Consider the following 23,750-nt stretch of genomic DNA (forward strand, 5'->3'; position numbering starts at 1 on the left):
TATTTAAAAAGAGAAAATACTAAGGAAACTATGACATGTATGTTCCTGAGGGGAACGTAATTTGAAACAATTTTACGCCAAGCAGTTTGACTCTGTCTATAGCTTCATACTCATTAAACTAATGACTCCATTCGCGTGAACATGCAGACCAAATTTTATGTGAAAAATTCATTGGAGCGTTATTTGTAATAGCAAAAAAGTTTTCACTGTAAAGAACTAGTTAAAACTATTACCTATAAACAGAGAAATTGTGCAGTAATTGAAAATGAGGGTTAAGTGTTTTCTAATGAAGTAATATAAATAATATAATTAAATGTAATACTATAAATAAAAAATAAAAAGTTTATACTGTATACTCTCAATTATGCTAAAATATGAATGGAAAAGTTTTATAAGGGTAAGCAGCACTAATGATAACATTTCACAGCTATAACTCTGGGTTTCTGATGCTCTGATTCCAACATTTTAAGGGAAGCAGAGACCTTTGAAGAAATAATTTATTATTATATGATAATAACTGTGTCATGTTTGGAAACAGAAAACATTGGTCGGGGTTCTAATTGTATTAGACTCCTCAGTTTCTATGTTTTCTTCTTCATTGTAATAAATCTATTTCAGTTCTATAGCTGCTCAGTTTAAATCTGTAAGAGAGAAGCTAACTCTTTTTCTCCTTAAGTTTCCTATTTGAAGGGGGAGGGGTGTAATTTTAAGCTTTAATATAAACATGATAAAAAATGAAATAAATAGAAATCCATAAGCATGGCATTAGTAGCTCATTTTGTTACCATCTTTATCATATGACTTCATTCCGGCTCCTTCACTGTCCTCTAAAGAGCTTTTTCTTTGAGATTCATGAGTGAACACTACAGTGGAAGAATAATATACTTATTAGCTAATCTGTTCACATTAGGAAAAATCTGGCCAATAACATTAGCAACATTTTCTTTACCATCTTCAAGTGATGACTGCAACTCTTCTGTGCTTTTATATATACCAGTTGGGAATACGTATCTCCTCTCAAATTCTCCCTGAGGGTCTTCTGAAGTTGACTGGGCTAAAAGATAGTAATTTGCTGTGTCAACTGGGGGTAGGGAGACAGGCTTGGGTGTGAGACTAACTCAGTCAGTATGGTTTTGATGAATCATTTCATCTCTCTGTCTCAATTTCTACTGGGCAAAATAAAGATCATTAAACCGAAAACACCACTGTAACATTACACGAGATAATCCTGATCTTAGAAAGGGCTTGGTACACACAAGAAGCCAGCTCCATGTTAGCTGCCATCCTCTGTATTATTATATAATTTTCTATGTTAAAAAACCCTCAACATTCTCTACCGACAAAATTTTCTTGAAAATTTATTGGAGTAAAAAAAAAGTATATATATATATATGTGTATATATGCATATACATATATATACATACATATATATATATGAGTAAAATTTCCTAGCAAAAAAAAATTCCAATTTTTTAAAATTTTAAGAATGGTTAACTTTATTGTCAACTTTCGAGTAATTGTGAATTTGAAAAAAAAAACAGACATAGGTTTGCAGCGTTATGAGAGATAGCATCTATTTCTGTATTTGGTGAGAGATGGCAATTTGTGGAAAGCTTTAAAATCTATGATTTTATGCCTTAATTTGATGTGAAAGGAAACACAACAGACTCCAAGAAACATTGTAGATCACTGATCGTCCTCCAGGAGCCCTGCAAGCTTCCTCTCTTGATCCAGGTTTCAGTTAAATGTTCCCTCTTAAGAAAGCTCTTCCCTGGTCATCCAAACACGCCAGTGCCCCTACTCCAATCCCCTCCTGCCCCATTACTGTGTTATATATTTTTTCTGTTTACTTTCCCCCCTCTCTACCCCCTTTAAAATGTACCCACCGTGAGGACAGCAGCTTCATGTGTCTTGCTCACCTCTGTAGCTCTAGTTAACTAGAATAACATCTAACACAAGCAGGGACTCAAGCAATTGCTGAATGACAGGACTTTGAAGTAGGTTGCTGTTGCTGTTTTCTCTATCGTTTCTTCTAAGAAGTTTATAGTGTCTTATGTTTAAGTCTTTAAGCCATTTTGAGTTTACTTTTGTATATGGTTGTGAGGGAGTGTTCTAACTTCATCAATTTACGTGCAGCTGTCCAGCTTTCCCAATACTGCTTGCTGAAGAGACTGTAGCTGAGACTTGAACCTTTATTTCCAAAGTCCCAGTGTTCTTTCTCTTGATCATTCTGCCTCTTCCTGTCTCTCACTCCTTATCACATTATTTTAGAGGAGATACAGAGTTTTGGTTTGAGGGGAGAGGGAGCAGGTTTCTGATTTTCTCCAGGAAAAATGAGAGTTTTCATTTCTTGGCTACTTTTGACATTTACTGATTGGTTTTGGTAGAATTTCTAACTAGAGTTGGCACTCTTGTAACCAGTTGTACTTATCTTAGACACATGGGGAAGAGAGGGTGTCTTTTTACCAGAACATCCTGGCAGTGTTAGCATCCCTCTAGCAGTGGGTAGAGGCACTGATGACTGCTTGGAATTAGAATACATGAAAGTCATTTAACCTAAACATTTGTTCTTAATGCAAATCCTCAGTGCAGCACTTCCTACACACTATGTGAGATCTTTCTCACATTCAAAGATCTGGATCCAAAACTTGAGATTAGCTCCAACAATTTTAGACTAGCTGTAACCACCACCGTTTGGATTTCCCAGAAACTACGGCAGTATGCCATCTCCTACTATAGCCAACACTGCCTCAATTCCAAATATTCTCTTCCTAATAAAATTTTCCTCATTACAGAAGACATAATAGCCAAATTTATTGAGCATTTACTATACATTGAGGCTATGCAATGTAACTGACAATAAATGCTGAACAGGGTGTAAAGAAAAGGGCACCTTCCTACACTGTTGGTGGGAATGCAGTTTGGTGCAGCCATTATGGAAAACAGAATGGAGATCCCCCAAAAAACTAACAATAGACTTACCATATGATCCAGCAGTCCCACTCTTGGACATACATCCTGAGGGAACTCTAATTCAAAAAGATACATGCACCCCAATGTTCATAGCAGCACTATTTACAATAGCCAAGATATGGAAACAACCTAAACGTCCATTGACAAATAACTGGATAAAGAAGATGTGGTATATTTATACAATGGAATACTACTCAGCCATTAAAAAGAATAAAATAATGCCATTTGTAGCAACATGGATTTCCCTGGAGAATGGCATTCTAAGTGAAGTAAGCCAGAAAGAGAAAGAAAAATACCATGCGATATCACTCATGTGGGGAATTTTTTAAAAAAGAGACATAAATGAACTTATTTACAAAACAGAAACCGATTCACAGACATAGAAAACAAATTTATGGTTACCAGGGGGAAAAGGGACGAGGTGGGAAGGGATAAATTGGGAGTTAGAGATTTTCAGATACTACTATATATAAAATAGATAAACAACAAGCTTCTTCTGTATAGCACATGGAACTATATTCAGTATCTTGTAGTAACCTATAGTGAAAAAGAATATGAAAACAAATACATGTATGTATATATATGATTGAAACATTATGCTGTACATCAGAAAATGATACATTGCAAACTGACTCTACTACAACAACAACAAAAAAAAAAAAAAAAAGAAGAAGAAGAAGTTTCAAGTCTCAGCTATGCTACTAGCTGAATGAGTTTTAGGAAGCCATTTAACCTCCTGTGCCTCAGTTTCCTCACATGTAGTCACAGAATTGTGTTAACTGATCACTAAGTCTTCTTCCAGTTTCACTACTTTATAACTCTTTAAATTTGAAATTTATATTCTCCAAATAGAAATATTTAATTACAATCAAGACTGACACACGAGCCTAAAACAACAACCACCAGCAGCAGCAGCAATGCAAACTCCATGAGTTGGGTGAAGTGCGGGTGTCATCACAATTGGTGTAAATAAAGGTGTAAATTCTGCTCTGTCTCTGCCCAGCAAGCAGATCTATAAAGGTAATGAAATTCAAATTTGGAAGCTCTTCTGATTCCTCTCCTTAGAAGTCTAGAATTGAAATCTTTTCTCTGTTTATGACTCAGGTTATGTATATTCATTTCTTCAACCATTTACTAAGAGGCTACAATGTGCAAGGTGGCTGGGATACCAAGATAAGCAAATTTCTCAGGTAGCCAGGCTTAATTAATTGTTGACCTAAGCTTAAAATACATATTTTTTAAAAAATGGTTCACCTTGTCTTTTAGCTTGTAATTCTGTGAGTTTTTCTTTTACAACGTTAATGGCTGCTTCAGTGGCCTCAGCTATAGTATTTCTGGTTAAAATTTCAAGGGCTTCATCAAAACGTGGTTGAACAAGTTTATTGTAGTCAACTACCTGCAAAGAATATTTGAGAAAACCAACATAAGCACAAGTTACTGTGAATATTAAACACATCGTTCATCTACATCTATTTCTATAGCTATCTATCTCAAAAATCTTAATGCTGCTTGAGGTATGTTATTTTCAGAATTCACTGATTTCTGAGTACTTGCTTTCATAGGAATTCAGTCATATTTTTCATGTAGGATTATATATTTATATATGCACAATCATGTAATATATATTCAAGTTACGTATATTTTAAAAATCAACACTATGTATAATCTAAATACAACAAAAGGTACCCATTTTAAATATACAGTTCCATGAGTTTTTACAAATATATACATATAACAACAACCTCAAATCAAGATACAGAACATTTATATCACCCCAAAAAGTTCTCTGATGCTCCTTTAGGCAGTTCCTGGCCCTTGGCAACCACTTTGTTTTCTGTCACTATAGATTAATTTTGCCTTTTCTAGAATTTCATATAAATGGAACCATACAGTATATAATCTTTTCCAAGTGTTTCCCCCTTAGCATAATGCTTTTGAGATTCATCAGTGTAATTGGATGTATCAGTAATCTGTTCCTTTTTATTGTTGAGTTGTATCATCGTATCATTATACCATAGTTTTAAATCCATTCATCATAGACATTTGGGTTGCTTTGTTTTGGCTATTATAAGTAAAGTAGCAATAAACATTTGTAAGTCTCTTCTGTGGACGTATGTTTTCATTTCTGTTGGATAAATACCTAGGAGTAGAATTACTGGGTCATATGATAAATATATGTTTGACTTTGGTGGTAATAAACCACTAAACTGTTTCCAGAGTAGTTGAACTATTTTACATTTCTACCAGCAAAGTATGAAAACTGAAGTTACTTCACATCATCACCAACACTTGGTTCTGTGAATATTTTACATTTTAGCCACTCTAGTTGGTGTAATATCTCATTGCAGTTTAAATTTACATTATAAGGAACTCCTACCAGTAATATGCAAAAAATTTTTAAATGGGCAAGAACTTGAACAAACACTTCAAAAAGAGAATATCTGAACGGCCAATAAACATATGAAAAAATGTTGAACCTCACTAGTCATCAGGGAAATGCAAATTAAAACCACAGTGGAATATACCCACTAGGATGACTAAAATTAGGAAGACTCATCATAACAAAAGTTGGTAGGAATGTGGAACTTTCATACACTGCTAATAGGATAGTAAATTGGTTGAACTAGTTTGGAAACTAGTTTTGCATTATATACACAAGTTTAATGTGTATGTATACACCTCACGTCCCAGAAATTTTACTCCTAGATGTATCTTCAAACTACATTAAGACATGCATGTGTATACCAGGAGGCATGTACTAGAATGTTTACAGCAATATTATCTACAATTCCTCAAACTGGAATCAACCTAAGTTTTAACAACCACTCAAATGGATAAATATATCATAATATAATTCAATCAACAGAACTGAATTATAATAAAATAATAAATAATAATATAATAAAAATATAAAATAAAAAATGAATAAACTATAGCTATATTTAATAACATGCATAAATATCACAATTATAATGTCAAGTGAAAGAAGCCAGGCACAAAGAACATAAACTGTTCAAGTCCATAAAGTTAAAAAAGTATGCAAAACTAACTTATGCTATTTGAAAGTATGCTTACATAGTACAACCATAAAAGAAAAGTACAGAAATGAATATCACAAAGTTCAGGGCAGTGGGTAACTTTGTGGGAGGAGTAAGAGGATCGATATTAGAAAGAGGCTTGAGGGGGCTTCTGAGGTGCTGGGGTTCCATATTTGACCTATGTGGTGGTTATTTGAGGGTTTGTTTTGTGTTTAACAGTGAGCTTCACTTTTCTGTGTTTGTCAGATTTTACAATAAAAAAGTTAAAAGCAAGTAGAAAATGTTACCCCTGTGTTTAAAAGAGTTCAACAACTTTTGGAATAAATTCAAACTCCTTCCCAGGGCCTGCATTGTCTGACTATGTCTCAGCCATCTCCACCTGTGCCATTCCTCCTTTCATATTCTACATTCCAGCCCCACTGGCCTTCATGGAACTCCTCTACATTCCAATCCCTCGTCAAATCCTTTGTCTCTGTCTTCAAATTAGATCCCAAATCTGCCCACTTCTTACCACCTCTAATGCTACCACTCTGCTCTAAGCTAAAAGCAATTTCTCTTTACTTACTGGGAGTGGAGAACAAGATCACTGTGGGGAGAGGTCAAGGAATTGACAGGCTAGGGTGTTGGGAGGGTCATCTTGGTAGACAATGAAATCACTAAGAATTACGACAGGAGTGAGTGTGTGAAGAGAGTGACAGTGGACCAGGAAAGGTGTAACCAAGGAAACAGTAGATGAGCGAAACCAAGAAAGGTAATGGAGTGGCATAGCCTGCATGACAAGCAGTCAAATCTGGGGACTTTGGGAAGCAAGAAGCAGGGAGTGGCTATGGCCTGGAAGCTGCAATAAGGAGGATGCCTTCCCCATTGCAAGCGCAGTGGAACAATTACCCAATTGACTGTAAAATTAAGCAAACTGAGTACAAATCCTACAAAGCATAATCACAGAGAATGGGAGAAGAGACAAGAGCAGCCCCCTAAAATCCCACAAAGCATAATCAAATACAGCTAGGTAGAAAGCTAGCTAGCTAGCTATGGAGTTACCTTTCCTTTGTAATGTTTTGCAAGCAAATTGCTAAGTGTTGTCTTCCCTGAAGACTGAGGTCCAAATATGAATACTTTAAATGGTGGTGCTGGCATAGGTGGAAGCAGATAGGGACGTGGGTTCAATAAAAATGTTTTAAATGCTTCTTCTGATGAGAGACAGTATATCTTACCTAGAAAACTTAAAATATACCATAATCATAAACAACTGAAAAGAGGTATGGGCAAGTTTAAAAACTAAATTCTGAAAACCTTTCTTACCTTACAGAAAAATCTGGCATTCCTTGAAAAATGTTACCTTCTTTTAAAGCCACAGGACACGTACGTCCCCATCTGCTTCTCTGCCATCTGTATCTTGGTGCAATAAGTTTATAGGATGCAAGAGCATGGAACAACTCGTCCTGTTAATAAAAAACACAACATTAAAAATGTGGGCATAAGTTCTGCTAAAGTTCACATTATTATTTCATTTCTTATTTGATAGTGCTTTACTATTTATAAAATATTTTAGAAAGAAAATTTTGGCTTTTTTCCTAATTGCAACCATTCTGCACTTGCCCAAATTTAATAATGCAAATTGTTTTCATTTCTGTTTTAATACCTTGTTTAAATTGTACTGAGTATTTTCTATTGTAGGGTAGAATAAGCATAAGGTAGGTAGAGTGTTTTCTATTATCTGTTTCAGAAAACAGATTCTGAAAAATTCTTATGGAAAAGGTTTGAAACAGTACTGGATTCTTAGTTAATTTATCTAAGTTTTAAAATAGTAAGGTGTTATATGCAGATCTGCATTGACTTAGCTCTTTCATTCTTCTTAAATGTAAAGTCTCCCTCAACAACCCTCTGTTGGTGATCTCCGGAGAAGCTAAGAACTACTCCTCCATAGACTGCAGACTGCTGAGAGGGTCACTGTCCTAGTGCTACCTTGGCAGGGGATGAGGGAACTCGGGGGAGATGGCATGGTGGGCAACTGCCAAGGGGACGGGTCCAGGCTGGCTCCAGCCTTCTGATGGGGATTTCACAGGTGTACTGGCTCCGGAGTTGACTGTGGAGGACAGATGAGAATGGGAGCTCTGGTGTTGCCTGCACCACTGCAACATTAGAAAGCAAAGAGGCAGGCCCATTGTGGGGATGCCGCATAGATGTCCCCATCTGAAGGCTAGAAGGAGCTAAATGGGAAGGAAATTGTCAATGCTCAGAGGAGCTGCATGAGACTGAGAACCTCGTCGGTGGAACACACTGGGCTACCACCCTTCTCCAGAGTCCACAGACAATGATCCAGGGACTGAAACTACCGAGTTAAGTCAGGAGGCAGGCATTCTTTCCTTATTGTCTCTTTCCTGTCCAAACCGGGGGAAAGTGTTTGAATAGCAGACCATGCTCCTCTCTCAACTGAGGCCACGTGTCTAGCAGGGACTGAAGGATGATTAGAAGACAGATTTCAAATGAGTTTGATACTACAGTCTTAAAAATGATCAGGACTGCCTCTGGTTAAACAAGGCAGAGTGGACACATGTATTTGTGTTTGCTGCTTTCCTAACACCTCGGGAAAATGACAGCAGAGGAATGAAAAAAGAAATGAACTCACAAGGACACAGAGAACGGGAGAAGAGACTAGAGCAGCCCCAGCTACACACCTTTGTAAACTAGAAAGCCGGTGGACAAGTGGTAACTGAAATCCAAGAAAAGTGAAAGCTCAGTGCTGTGATGTCAAGCATGGGTGTGGGTGGGGTGAGGACAGCAACAACCAAGTCAAGTCACTGCACAGTCCTAGCGAGGCTCAGAACCTTCAGTACCTCTGCAGGGGAATAGAGAGCAGAAGACAGGAGGATTGGCTGAAAATCTTTAAGAGGAGGTGCTGGTAGCCAGAGCCAATGCCCCATTTCACTCAGCCACCACTCCTCCAGAAGACTTCAATCGGAAAGCTGGAGGCTTATTTTCTGGAAAGACTGAACCAGAGGATCTTGCAAGAATGCATGTGTCCCTTCCACAATCCAGCAATTAAATAGTTAATGCCTGGCCCAGAAAAGGTTCTTTTTCAGCACTACTGCCAGCTTTGTGGTGGGTAGGTGAATGCCCCCTCACAGCATCTGCTAATTGGCCAGGCTCAGTATAAAATGAAAATACAGGGCCCTTGTTCTAAAGTTATCAATGATTTCAAGACTGCAACCGCAGAGCAGTAGATTAATGGTGTACAGGGTCCTGTGTGACTGCACAGGTCACTGGCCTATGAAGCCATCCCTGCCTCTGCAATACAGCTGTTAGATATTTTGAATTTTACCATTAGTTCTAAATACTTCACAAGCATCAATTAATTTAACTTCTATAACACTTATAATAACACTATCTGGTAGGGATTATTATAGCTTTTTCAACAATCAAATAAAGGATAAGGTTAAACGGTCACAGATCTGGTTGGCTGTAGATCTGGAACTCAAATCCCTATCTGTCGGATTTGAGAAACCAATGCTCTTACTGTCTGCTGTGCTGGGTGCCAGCCTTCCTCCCATCACACACCCCTCCTTCCCGCCTCTCTAACAGCTCATCAGATGTTACAGCTATCACACTCTTACTACAGAGTCTGAGTTCACAATAAAGTCTTTGTGCCTCTCTCATCCCTTCAAACCAAGGTTCTCACCCCTGGCTGGAGAGTAGAATCTACGAGGAGGTTTTTGTTTTTATAATTGTGGTCAAATATATATACCATAAAACTTCCCACTTTAATGATCTTTAAGTGTACAATTCTGTGGCATTATGCACATTTGAAATGGTCTCAACCATCACTACTATTCATTTCCAGAACTTTTTCATTAACCCAATCAGAAATTCTGTACCTATTGAACAATAACTCCCTGCTCCCAGCTTCCCCCTGCCCCTGGCAATCTGTTTTACTTCCTGTCCCTAGGGATTTGCCTATTCTAGTTACCTCATTTAAGTGGAATCATATAGTATCTGTCCTTTTGTGTCTGTTTTGTTTCACTCAGCATAATGTTTTCAAGGTTCTTCCATGTTTTAGTATATATCAGAGTTTCATTCCTTTTTAAGGCTGAATAATACTCCACCATATGAATATACCACATTTTGTTTATCAATTCATGCACTGATGTACATTTTGAGTAGTTTCAACCTCCTGGCTATTGTGCATAAAACTCCTATGAACACTGGTATACAAATATCTGTTTAAGAGTCCCTGCTTCCAGTTCTTTTGGGTATATATCTAGGAATGTCTAACTGCCGAATTATATAGTAAGTCTGGATTTAACATTCTGAGGAACTACCAAACTCTTTTACTTAGTGGCTGTACCATTTTTCATCACAAGGATTACAATTTCTCCCCATTCTCAACAACATCTGTTATTTTCTGGGTTTTGGAATATCTATCTACCTGTCTTTTCATGTGTTTTATTGGCCATTTATATTCTTTAGAGAAATATCTATTCAAGTCCTTTGTATTAGTTTTCTTAAAATCAGCTGCCTTTAGTTGAAGAGCATCCATCTAAAGTTCTTCAAAATACTCAGGAACTTAAAGATTAATCAACTTTGACTAGCCAGGGTCCTTCATGAAGTGCCCCAAACTTTAAAGTAGGGGTTTTCAAATTTAAGTGAGTATAGGAATCCCCTCTGGATGTCGTAAAAATACATCTCTAGATCCCATCTTCAGACATTCTGGTTCAATCAGTATGGGATATGGGCCTAAGGAATCTATATGTGCAGTAAGCTTCCCAGGTGATTTGGTGCTGATTTGGACTGCCTAAGGAATATGAATAATGACTCCAGTGTACAGTTACAACTTCTGCTCTTTTATGAAAAAGAGGGCAGGCATCCTTGGTCACATGTCCCATGAACTATAACCTTAGACCCATGCTTATGCTTGTAGTAATTTCTAAGGACAAACTTTCTAGCTGGGAAATTCTCCCAGTTGCTGCTGTTGTTGTTTTTAATACTGCTATATATTTTTAAGGATTTCTGTACACAGTATTTCCAGTGGTTGGTTTATAAGATTTTGATGCAAATTGTGACCTTGTAGCATAGGAGACCCACTCCAAAGGCAGCTGGAAATCAGCGTTCTCGACAGAGGTAACAGCCAGCTCTGTCGAGGGCCAGGGGCCCTGCTAGTGGGGGACAGGTGGGGTGGGATCACATAGCTACTTTTCCAGCATTGGGCGGGGGGCATCTGAATTAATCCTTCCTGCTAAGGACCCTTGTTGTTGGTCCCCATCATGCCTTCCCTGAGGTTCTGTTGACGTACAAGCCACCCCCAAAGCACCCTGGTCCCAGACCCCTGGTACCGCCTTTATCCCTGCTCAGAGCTCATTGTGGTGAGAGGGACAGACCAAGCAAATGCCTCTTTACCTTGTAGCCCATCTCCTCGGTCTTCTTCTCCAACATGGCATCTCTTTCTTTGCTCTTGATGACACACTCCCTGTAACCAAAGCTCTCCTCATATTTCAGTTTTTGATGAGAAATTTCCAGCTGCTTCTGATACTGGTTATGCTTTTCGATTTTGGCTTCAAAGTGCGTAGCTCTTTCCAAAAGGGTTCCAGCTCCTTCTCAGTGAATCTGGCTGACCTGGCCAGGTCCCACAGATCCATCACCTGAGGTTCCTTAACCTCTGCCTGGGCGCCGTAGCCCTGGTGGCCGACTCCCTTGGGCGGTCGAAGCCCTGGCTCATGTCCCGCAGCTCGTCCTTCAGCTAGGCTCGTCTGCTCTGCAGCACGTCCTCCTTGACTCGGACCACATTGGCGGGACTGACGACGTTTTCGTGAATTTCTTCGGTCCTGCTCAGATCTCCAGAAGGTTGGACTCCTGGACTTTTCCCCTGTGAGGCTGAAACTCTGGCCACAGCTTGTCCAATTCTTCGTTGAACTTCCCGGAGGTCTTCGCCTTCTGCCACAGCTCCTCCAGCCGGGGGTCCTCCAGGCTGTTGTCCTCGGCGCTGAGCAAGTTGCCGCTCACAGCCCCGTGCGTCCTTTCTCCAGTCTAGACCGTACTAGGCCCGGGTGACAGAGGCTACGGATAAGTTCTGCTTTCTCTCTGTCTTCATCGAAGCCTTTAGCCTTCAGTTTCTTCCACTTGGATTCGTGTCTTTATTTTGTATCTTCAGATCAGCCTGGAGCTCGGACAGTTTCCACGCGAGAAAGATTACGCCGCTGGGCCATCTCCCACAGCTGGCTGGGCTCCTCCACTCGGAACTACCCGGTTCCCGCTTCGAGGGCGGCGGGCTGGTGGGGGCTGGGGGTGCGGGCGGGACTCGTCCTTCTCTCGCGAGGACTTGCCGCCATGACCCCGCGCGGGTCACCGCCCGAGAAGCTGCGGTGACGGGAGCTTGCGCAGCCCGGCCCGCGCCCTCCGCGATGCCGCCTTCGTCCTACCCTTCTTCGGACGCTGAGACCCCGGGAACAGTGGGACGGAAAAGCCCCCAGGTTTCACAGATATTTAAAAATTTCCCTTTCATTTCCTTTCCAGTGATGGCATAGAAGAGGCTAAGTACGCAGGCTCTCTGTGCACCAGGCCCCCGCCTTTCCTCCTCTTCAGCACCTGTTAGTGTTACACATTCCAGCTATGTTCACCCATTAAAGGCTAGGGATTACACAGTACAGAATAACAAAATGACCTCTTTCTTTAAAGATTATTGTACTTGAATTATGATATCTTTATGCTTCTGGCATTAGTCCCCCCCCCCCCCTTTCTATAGGTGAAACTAAACTTCCCAGAATAGATCAGATCCTCCAGTTTTAAGTCCTTTTGTCCCTTTTATCACTTGGCAACTATAATTTGATCATCATCATATCCACAGTACCAGGACGAGGAACACAGTAATAATTTTTTTTTAATTTGTAATTTTAATTTAATTTTTTTATTTGATGGAATAATTGAGAGGATGAATGAGTACTTAAAAGAGTTGAGGTAAAGTTTTTATGCCTTAGCTGTCTTTGGTGCTGCAAAATTTTTAAACTGAACTTGGGTTTCTTTATTTCTCATTATTCCTGTGGTTGATTGTTCTGATTTTATTGTCTTTCTTTGCTTCAGAACTTTTGTTGTGTTTAGTGTCTACGAGAATATGTGCCAATATTAAAGCTTCCTGAAAATCAAATCCATTTTTATAAAAGTTATCCTGAGATGCTTTTAAACCTTGAAAGGATACAAATTAAGGTCACAACATACAGTGAAATGGTAGACTTTCAAACAATTAAAAATAACTTACATTTTCCATTGTGTCATTAATTTCTTCCTCTGCACTCTGAAGTTTAGTTAACACAGCTGCTCTTTGTAGGTTCAGATATTTAAGTTGGTCCATAACTGTCTAAATTTAAAGAACAAGTCTTTAAATACATTGGCATTTGAACATCTCAAATATTCAGAAAAAGTCATGAGCTTATGAGCTGGAATACTTCCTTGCTGTTCCTGGTTTCTGATAGTTTTCTGGCAATTTTTGGTGTTCCTTGGCTTGTAGGTGCATCGCTTCAATCTTTGCCTCTGTTGTGACATAGCCATTTCTCCCTGTGTTCATGAGTCTCTCGTAAGGATACCAGCCATATTGGATTAGGGCCCATGCTAATTCATGACGGCCTTATATTAACTTGATTACATTTGAAAAGATCCTATTTTCCAAATAAGGTCACACTTAGATATTGAAGTTTAGCTCCTGAACGTATCTTTTTGAAGGACACAGTTCAACCTGTAAGAGCCTGCCCTTTGGTCCCCAAATATTCATGCCTGTAGAGGTCTAGCTTTATGGGACATCTTCAGTCAGAGGGGAGACAGCCATGTAAAGACAGAGGCAGATATTGGAGTTATCCTGCCACAAGCCAGAGGGTGCCTGGTGCTACCAGAAGCTGGAAGAGACAAGATGGGTCCTCCCTTAGAGGCTTTGGAGGTTGTGAGGCTCTGCCAACATGTTGATATTAGACTTCTAGCCTCCAGAACTATAAGAGAGTAAATTTTAGCTATATTTCAGTTGTTTTTAAGCTACTTAGTTTGTGGTCCTTTGTTATGACAGCACTAAGAAACTAATTCAGACACTATGTGGAAGAATATGTAACACAGAATCAGAAATGAGAAATGGTAAGATAGACAAAGTCCTGATGGTATATTGCAGTCTATGGTAGATTGTGTTATTTGCTCACAATTCATCCTTTCTTCCCTTCCCTTGTTAATTCCCTAGTTTATGTGGGAATCCCTATCTCATTAGTATTGAGCTTTTCCATGTAACTTGTTCTGGCTCTTGGAATGTGGGCAGAAGTGCCAGGGTACCAATGTCAGCTGGGACCTTAACAGGCTTGGCAAGTTTCAACCAAGCTTGTTAGAGCTTCTGCCCTCGATTTTGAGGAAAGTGTCCCAGGCTTTAAAAAGTGTTCAAATTCTGGATATATTTTGAAGTCTGCTGTGTATGCTCATGGGTTGGACGTGGGATGTGAGAAAAAGACAAGAGCAGCTGGAAGGATGGATGTGACATTTACTGAGAGGAAAGAACTGTGAGAGGAGTGTATCTGGGGCAGGCTGGTGGTGATGGCGGATCAGGAGTTTTATCTTGCACATTTAAATCCGAGATGACTATTAGACATCCAACTGGATATATTTAGTAGCAGTTGATTATACAAGTGTGAAAGTCAGGGGAAAGGTTTGAGATGGTAATATGAATGTAAGAGTTGCCAGCATTTAGAAGGTATTTAAAGCTATGGGACTGCATGAAGTCTCCTAAGAAATGAGGGTAGACAGAGAAGAGAGCACAAGGAGTGAGCTCTGGGATCCTCCAACTCTGTAGAGATTAGAGATGCAAAGTGTAGGAGTAGAAGGGGCTATAGCAGTAGTGTGGGGTCCCAGAAGCCAAGGGAAGAATGGAGCTGGAAGGAAGATGTGATGAGCTGGGTCAAATATTGCTTTTAGGTGAGTTAGATGAAGACTGAACAGTGACCATGGGCTTTGGTCAGGAAATCAGGGGTGATCTTAGCAAGCGCATATTCTAAGTGAGGAGCTTCTTCCTAATTTGGCTCCACCACCAGCGTTATTATTATGTGGCCACCAACCACATCAGACTGAAAATCTGGGCATTGCTTTTCTCTCTCCCTGTACTCCTACATTGTCACTCACCACATCCTGTCATGTAAACTTCTTAAATCACTCCCAAGTTTGTCTTCTGTCCATTCCCACAGTTACTACCATGGGTTAGGCCACTATCTCTTACTTGATCTACTGCAAAAGTCAGAACTAGTCTTCCTCCCACCAGTCTGGTTCTCCTCAGCTTTCCCTTTGCACTGCAGTCTGAGTGATCTTTCTTAAATAGAAATAGGAGCATTTTCACTCTCTGGCTTAAAACCTTTCACTGGCTGCCCTCTCTCTCATGATGAGGTCTAAACTCTTTAAGATGGCTTACAAGGTCTTTCTTGATGCAACCTCTGCTTATTTGTAAAGTTTTGGCACTATCCCACCCCTCGTACCCCATCCCCCCTAAAAAACTCGTCATTTTACAGACTTACATTCAGTTCCTAGAACTTACTATGCTCTTTCTTGTCCCTGGGGCTTCATGCAGACTTCCCTCAGCCTGGAGCACTGTCCCACCTCTCTCCCCTCTCCCAGCCTTCACGTCTAATTCTTACTCATCCTTGGACTTGCAGTCTAGAAGTAATTTCAGACATACAGCTTTCCTCTCCAGACTAGGTTCTGCCCTTCTGCCATGAGCTCCTATAGTACCTTGACCTTCCCAGATTTAAACACAAATGGCCCTTTAAATATTTATTTCCCCCCAATATATTGGATACTGCATGAGGGGAGGGACTGGTGGACTCATCTGACCCCTTCCCTTCTGTATCCCTAGAGCTTACCATAATGCCACACACCTATTAGGTGTTAAAGAAATAGGTAATGTATTTTTGTATTATTTTATATTGTACTGTATATTTTTGCATTTAAAAATTTTTATAATGAAGATTATTTTGTATTATTTTTGTATTTTGTACTTTTGTTCTTTCTGGTTATTTTAAAACAATGAGTATATATAACTCTTAAAATCAGAATGAAGATATTTTCCAAAAAATCCCAAGTTTGTAGATACAGAAAGCAAATAAGTGGCTGCCAGAAGTTGGGGGTGGGCAAAATGGGTGAAGGAAGTCAAAAGGTATACATTTTCAGTTACAAAATAAATAAGTCATGCATATGTAGTGTGCAGCATTGTGACTATAGTTAATAGTACACTATTGCCAATTTGAAAGTTGCTAAGAGAGTACATCTGAAAAGTTCTTATCACAAGAAAAAAAAATTCTATAACTATGTATGGTGACAGATGTTAACTTAGACTTATTGTGATGATCATTTCACAATATATACAAATATCGAATCATTATATTATATCCCTGAAAGTAATATAATGTTGTTTGTCAGTTATACCGCAATTAAAAAAAAGAATGAAGGTATTTTCATTTTGGGGGAAAAAAACCCCATACCGTCTCTTTCTTACATTCTAAGTAGGAAGTTATCACATGAGACATATTTAAATGATGCATTTAGTATTGTTATCATAAGTAGAATTACTATTATTTTAGCCAAAAATCATGCATTAATTTTTCAAATCCACACATTAAAAAAAACCTTTCCAAAATATTTTTTGCTTTTTTATGATTATAAACAACTTGAACAAAAATCTTTATATCTCCATATATTTCTTTAGAGTAAATTAGTAGAAGTTGGGGTTCTTTGGATATACTATAGACATTTAAAAAAACTTTTGTATGTCCTATTATCTTCCAGGAAGATTGTGCTTCTGTATGCTCCTACCAAAGGGTATAAGAGAATTTCCCAAATGCTTCCCACAATCCTGGGTATTGAATAAATTTGTTTAAAAAAATGCTGCTTTAGTCTTTATGCTGTTTGCATTTCTTTGATTAATAATTTGATTACAGAATTTTAAAAAATATTTATCACACATTTTGTCTAAATTACCTGCTCATGCCCTTTGCCTGTTTTTTCTATTGAGATATTTGCTTTTTTCTGAGATAACAGAAGTTTTTTTAATATTTAAATAGTAAAAGATATTCAAGATTTGTTTATAAACATGGAAACTATTTCCCCTCATTGTCATTTGTTTTTTTCATAGTGAAAATAATATCATATTTCCAAATAGTCATATATTCTTTTTTTTGAAAGCTTTATTGAGTTATAATGCATATACCATAATTTACTCATTTAAAGTGTACAATTAAATGGTTTTTAATATATTCAGAGTTGCAACCATCACCACAATTAATCTTAGAACATTTTCATCACCCTAAAAAGAAACCTTTTACCCATTAGTAGTCACTCCACATTTATCCCAGAATCTCCCATTGTGGTAAAGCCTACCACCCAACCCCTGCCATTAAGGAACCATAATCTATTTTTTGTCTTTATAGATTTGCCTATTTTGGACATTTCATGTAAATGTAATCCTATGTTATGTGATCTTTTGTGATTTTTCTTTCACTTAGCCTGTGTTCAAGTTTCATCCATATTGGCAGGGAGGGTATAACTCAGTGGTAGAGCACATGCTTAGCATGCACAAGGTCCTGGGTTCAATCCTCAGTGCCTCTACTAAAAAAAAAAATAGATTCATCCATGTTGTAGCATACGTCAATACTTCATTCCTTTTTATTGCTAAATAATATTCCATTGTATGAATATACCACATTTTATGTATCCATTCGTCAGTTGATGGACATTTGGGTTGTTTCTGCCTTTTGGCTTGTTTCTGCCTTTTGGCTTTTGTGAATAGTGCTGCTATGAATATTCACATACACATTTTCACTTGAACGTTTATTTTCAATTCTTTGGGGTATATACTTAGGAGTTGAATTGCTAAGTCATGTGGTAGATCCATGTTTAACCTTTTGAGGAACTGCCAAACTGTTTTCTAAAGTGGCCAGACCATTTTGCAATCCAACCGAGAATATATGACGGTTCCAACTTTTCCATATCCTCACCAACACTTGTTACTTATTGTCTGTTTTTGTTTTTAATTGTAGCCATCTTAGTGGATACGAACTGTATCTCATTATGGCTTTGGTTTGCATTTCCCTATGACTCATGTTAAGCATCATATCATGTGTTGATTGGCTGCTATCTGCTTTTACTTTTCTTCAAGGCACTTTGTCACATGGAGATTTTAAATTCGAATGTAATTCTGATTTAAATATGGACAGATGACTAAATACCACATCAAAACTTTGTGTCAAAATGAATTTTTTAAAAAATAAGTGGTATAAAAATGTAAATTTCTTTCTGATGTTTATTAAGTACAATCTAGTCAATACTTTTTTGATTTTCCAAACTGTGGCATATTCTTTCTGAGCATTGCACTCACCCTGAAGAGTTCCTCTGGGGGCTTATTTCCATCTAGCTCAATGAGATACTGAGAATTGTGTTCAGCCATTATTTCCTGCAGATAACAGAAGAAAAACCTCATCATTCAGGATCATTGGCAAAACTGAATATAAGATCAGAATCTTAATATACCATGAAGGAATCTCTAAAGCTAAATTATTTGCTTTATGCCTCATGTAATGGATGTTATTTTCAGTGCTCAGGAGAGCTTTTTACAAAAGCTTAGTCTTCTTACCATGAATTTTACTCTCTTCCTGTTTTTTCTGTTTTTCTCTACGCTGAAATCTTAGAATCGTCCCCAGTAGAAAGTGTTTGGGGGCCTCTGTCTCTCTGCATATATTCATAGAATAGTTTCTGCCAAACTGCTAGTTGAAAAATGGTATTAATTCATTTCAGTTTTTATCCCCCTGGCTGTGGGTGATGTTCAGCATCCAGATATCCATCTCTGTGAACTGCCTAACCATAATCTCTGTGCAATTTTCCGTTAGACTCCTTCTTTTCCTTAACATTCATAGAAAGTCTTAACCAACCATTATGGATTGCAAATATTTTACCTTGCTATGATTTATCTTTTCACGTCATTTATGGTATCTTCTGCAATATAAAATTTTTATGATGAAATCTGTTCTCATTGTTTTTAGATTTCCTTTCTTGCTTAAATTAGGTTTTCTCTATCTCAAAGTTATGTTAATATTCTTGTAAATTTTTTTCCACTTTTTTTTTTAACTATTAAAATCTAAAATCCACTGGATTTTATTTTTGTACATTGGCAAGGTTGAACTCTATCTGAGCCTTGTGTTCCCAGAAAGGAGGGATGGTGGGAGATAAGACCCACCTCCACCCTTCCTCAAGGACTCAGATAAGATCCATTTCCATCTTTTTCCATGATTCCCATAAGACTCGAGGATTTACCTGCCTTGTTTACCTGCCTCCATAAAGCCCCAGCCCCCCTTCCTTTTCTTTGAGGAAGTCCTCATTAATGAGCATTCTCCCTGTTGAAATAGTCTGAACAAAATCATCTCCTTAATTGTCTGGTGCATTTTGTTTTTCATAATATTGTGCGAGGTTGGGTTCTAAGTGTTTTTCTTCTAGGCAGAAGGAACATTATGCCAGCATTATTAATTTAACCATAAATAACCATGTTCTGAACAATGATACATTATGCTTTTCTGCATTTCAGATTCTTTCCTTAAGCTAGATTCTTAAGAGTGGATTTACTAGGTCTAAGGGTATGAACACTCATAAGGCTAAAGATAAATATACCTGGTCAGATCAGGAAGGAGTCAAGCTAGGATTTGAAGACAGGGGAGAATGAGGACTTGGCCTTGGTTACTCCTGAAGCAGGATATAAACCAGAAAATAATGCAGTTTAGTTTGCTTCCACCTGCTTTCCTCATGTCTTTTGGAGGAACATTGAATTTTGGTGGTCTTGGCCTCCCAAGTGAACTGACATCTCAGCCAGGTCAGAGGAAACTAGAATTGTTGCTGGCTCTTGCCTTTTAAGGGTCTCTCTCCCCTCCCTCCACATATACCAGTACCTGGAATTACCATATAAAGCAGTTATTTTACTGTTTAGCAAGTGTTACCTAGGCCTAAAGTTTAGGTTCTTGGCTTTGAAATTCTTGCTCTGCTGGCACTAGGACAATCAATTTTTGTCTATGCTTTGCTACAGAGCCTAGAGGTTTTCCACTTCTGGGCTTTTTTGGACAAGCTATTTAAAAACCACCCTACTAATTTATATTCCTTTCAGCAGGATATGAGAGTGTTTGCTTTACCATATATACTTGCTGGAATTAAGAATTCTTATTCCTTGTTCATCGTTTAAAATTTGGTCATGGAAATATTTATTTATTTAGATTAACATTTCTTTATTATCAGTGAAGCTAAACATTTTTACAGGCTTGTTACTCTTTTGTCTTTCATTTTTGTGAATTGTCTGTTTATATTTATTGCCCATTTATCCTCAGGAGGGTGAGACCTTATGGGCTTAAAAAAATCATTTCTATGACCTCTTAATATATCAAAGCTTTAAATCCTTTCTCATACTTGATATGGATATTTTTCTAGTTTGTTGTCTTTTAATTTGGGTGAGGTTTTAAAAAAAATTATTTCCAGAAGTTTTACATGTAATGAAATTGAAGCTGTCATTTTTTTCCCTTGTGATCTCATCAGTTGTTCAGCTGAACATCTGTTAAGTATTTATCACTCGCCAGACTATGGGCACAGCACTGGGCATTGGTGATGCTAGGATGTAAGACCTTGTCCCTATCCTTGAAGAGACCATCTCTGCTTCCCACTCCAACACCCTGCCCATGAGTGTTTTCTAATTTTCTGAATCTGATTTTAATTATGCTTTATTTCATACCCAACGCCAGTCACTTAAGGAATATGCAGAATATTTTTGTTGAAGGAGAAAGAACATTATAGATAGACATGTAAATTACCCTTAAGAAGCTATGTTTAAAGGCCAGGGATAGAAGAGGAAGAAGGGAGGAATCAAAGTCATACCTAAGAAAAGAAAAATACTAAATTACTATGCTTTATACCTGAAACTAACACAATATTGTAAACCAACTACAGTTAAAAAAAGAAAACATCTAATTTAGTTCTCATGGGAGGGGGGTAGACAATGGGAATGAAAATGATCTACTCATCTCTAAAAATATATAAACATTATAAAGTATCATGAAATAAATTCTTCTAGTTTCTCTATCAAACAGGAAGAGGCAACTTCTTTGTCTTTGTAGTTCTATCACTCATTATGGTATCTGGCCAAATACTAGACAATAAATATTTGCTGAATAAATCTCCAACACAAATTGGGCAGAGTCTGCCCTAGATTTTGACCACAAAAATATGCTTTTCAATAATCATAATTTTAGTAAGCATACTTTAAAAATGCTAATCATTTTAATTAAAACTTTCCTATTACAATGTATAATGGCCTTAGCATGTTTACATATAATCAACTTTGAATGGGATAGCCAGAGAAACCAGTTTGGGATAGCTCTTCTTTAGATTGCAATTTAACTAAATTAACAATTCCTTTGAGAATAAAAGATGCACCTTAAGTGCATATTTGTTTTGATAAAACCATAAATTATGGATTGAAAATGTTTTTACAAAATAGTCTCTTAACATGGGCTTTCTAACCTCCAACCACAGATAAATTCCCCTAGTGACTTCTGAAAAATGCAATTCATTTATCACTTTTCAGCAACGTTGCTGCTTTGTAAGAGTGAAATAATATTGGTCTGTGAAACAGCTTTTGGGATGAAGCCTTATTTTGACAGCATTCTACCAAGCTCAAGAGGAGGAGAATTGGACAGATAATACATGAGGTGAAGAAATGTGAAGGCTGTTTAGCTAGGGATAAAACAAAATTGACATTCCCATTTTTCAGCATACATCTTGTTCTTACTTCTAAAGGATGCAGAATGATATCCTTATAAAGTTTAACAGTGTGCTCGATATTTTCCAGATAATCCTCAGGCCTTTGAACTAGATGTTGAAGAATTTCAGCCACCATCTGCATTTCAGCAATAAATGCCTAAATGGAAAGAGATGTTAAATGTCTTTATGTTAATGATTACTTCATTTACAAGTCAGACCCCTCCCTCCCTATACTTAGATGCCATTTTGGGGTGAGAAGCAGGGAGAGGAAGATGAGAAACTGAGGATTTTTATTTTAGAAAGATTGAACACCCCGGAGGGGTCTTTATCAGATGGAATAAAGCTTTAAATTGACTTGGATACTTGTTAATTTCTTTTTGCTCCCCAGTAAGTAGGGAAGAACAACCAGATTTTTAGAGACAGAATAAAGAAATTAGATTTTCTCTGAATACCTAAGCTTGTAGCTCATTGATTCATTCACTTAGTAATGATTGATTAAGTGCCTACTCTGTGCCAGACACTGTTCTAGGAACTTGAGATACAACAAAGAACAAAACTAAGACCCTTGGGCTCTTAGAGCTCACATCCCAGTTGGGGAAGACGAAGCATAACTAAGTAGACAAATAGATACATCACAGTTAAGGCGGTGGTAGTAAGAGCTAGGAAGAAAGATGAGGCAGGGGAGAGGAGATAGAGAGTGATGGGAGAAGGTGGTCACAAAAGGGTTCTCTGAAGAAGTGACATTGAGTAGAGACACAGATTTCTGAAGAAAGAACATTTCAAGGCAGAGGGAATAGTATGTGCAGTTCTCAGCCCAAGACCTGCTAGGCATTCAATATCATATTATCCTACTATTGTCATCACAGTTATTATCTTAATTATTAATCATTTCTAGTTTTTATCAATATACAGGCATCCATATTTTATACAATTTGAATTGTATTATTATATAAGCCATTTCATAACCTGTTTGAAATGTTTTAAAATACTATTTTCATGGTCAAATAATACATTAACAGCCCTAAATATACAATTGTTTATTTTTCTGTATTTTTTCTTTTTTGCAGGGGAGGTAATTAGGTTTATCTCTTTCTTCATCCCCCCAATTGCTTAATCATTATTCTGTAGTTGGACAAGAATGTTTCACAATTCTAAATAATGCTTCACTGAATAGCTTTGTAGATAAGTCTTTATATTGCTAACATTTTCCCTTAGAGTAGTTCCTAAAAGTAGAATCACTGGACCAAAGATTGCACATTTCAAAGTGGCTTAATATATGGTATCTTTTCCAAAAGACACTAATGCTCTTTTCTCTCTAGCAGAGGGCTTTGGTAGCACACTCCTGCATTCAGTCAGTATATAACTTCTTATTAAGCACCTACTATATGCCAAGCCTGTTACAGGCACAGGGGATACAGTCCTTGCTGCATACAGCTTCCATTCTTTGGATAGACAGATAATAAGCAAGTAAACAAATAAGATAATTTCAGAAAGTAAGTACTGTGAGAGAAATAAAGCAGGGTAAAAGGTTAGACTTGTGTTGTCCAGTGTGGTACTAGCTACAGGTACAGGTACTAGCATACTAGAAGTGTGGTAAGTGTGAATCCAATGTGTTGCAAGTGTCAGATACACACCAGATTTCAAAAACTTAGCATGGAAAAGGAACGTACTGCTTTTAGAATTTTTCTGTTGATTTTATGTTGAAATAAAATTTTGGATATATGGTATTATATAAAATATATTATTAAAGATGACTTTCACCTGTTTCTTTTTACTTTTTAAAAAAGTGGCTATGAACATATTTAAAGTCATGTAAGGCAGGAGTTTGTTTCTGGTTTAGAGAGTCGCTTGCTGGCTGGTCTCTGAAGATGTCATCTGTAGGGTAGGGTGGAGTGATGAGTAGAAGCAGGCGCATGAAGAAGCTCTAGAGAAGCATGTGGTAGGCAGAGGGA

At 37.8% G+C, this 23,750-nt stretch overlaps 1 protein-coding gene across 1 annotated transcript in view; it reads right to left on the minus strand.

Annotated features, from left to right (window-relative positions):
* The window catches only part of AK9 (adenylate kinase 9), a 102,108-nt gene that overhangs the window by 56,961 nt on the left and 21,397 nt on the right, over nucleotides 1-23,750 (minus strand). Inside the window, exons 9-16 of the mRNA XM_032484682.1 lie at nucleotides 21,827-21,955; nucleotides 18,386-18,460; nucleotides 13,259-13,357; nucleotides 7,315-7,454; nucleotides 7,054-7,234; nucleotides 4,229-4,370; nucleotides 950-1,054; nucleotides 786-863 (exon numbers count right to left, since the gene is read on the minus strand). Of these exons, the coding sequence (XP_032340573.1) occupies nucleotides 786-863; nucleotides 950-1,054; nucleotides 4,229-4,370; nucleotides 7,054-7,234; nucleotides 7,315-7,454; nucleotides 13,259-13,357; nucleotides 18,386-18,460; nucleotides 21,827-21,955 (949 nt within the window). The remainder of the gene's footprint in view (nucleotides 1-785; nucleotides 864-949; nucleotides 1,055-4,228; nucleotides 4,371-7,053; nucleotides 7,235-7,314; nucleotides 7,455-13,258; nucleotides 13,358-18,385; nucleotides 18,461-21,826; nucleotides 21,956-23,750) is intronic.

The sequence above is a fragment of the Camelus ferus genome, chromosome 8, assembly GCF_009834535.1.
Source record: "Camelus ferus isolate YT-003-E chromosome 8, BCGSAC_Cfer_1.0, whole genome shotgun sequence".
Taxonomy (NCBI): domain Eukaryota; kingdom Metazoa; phylum Chordata; class Mammalia; order Artiodactyla; family Camelidae; genus Camelus; species Camelus ferus.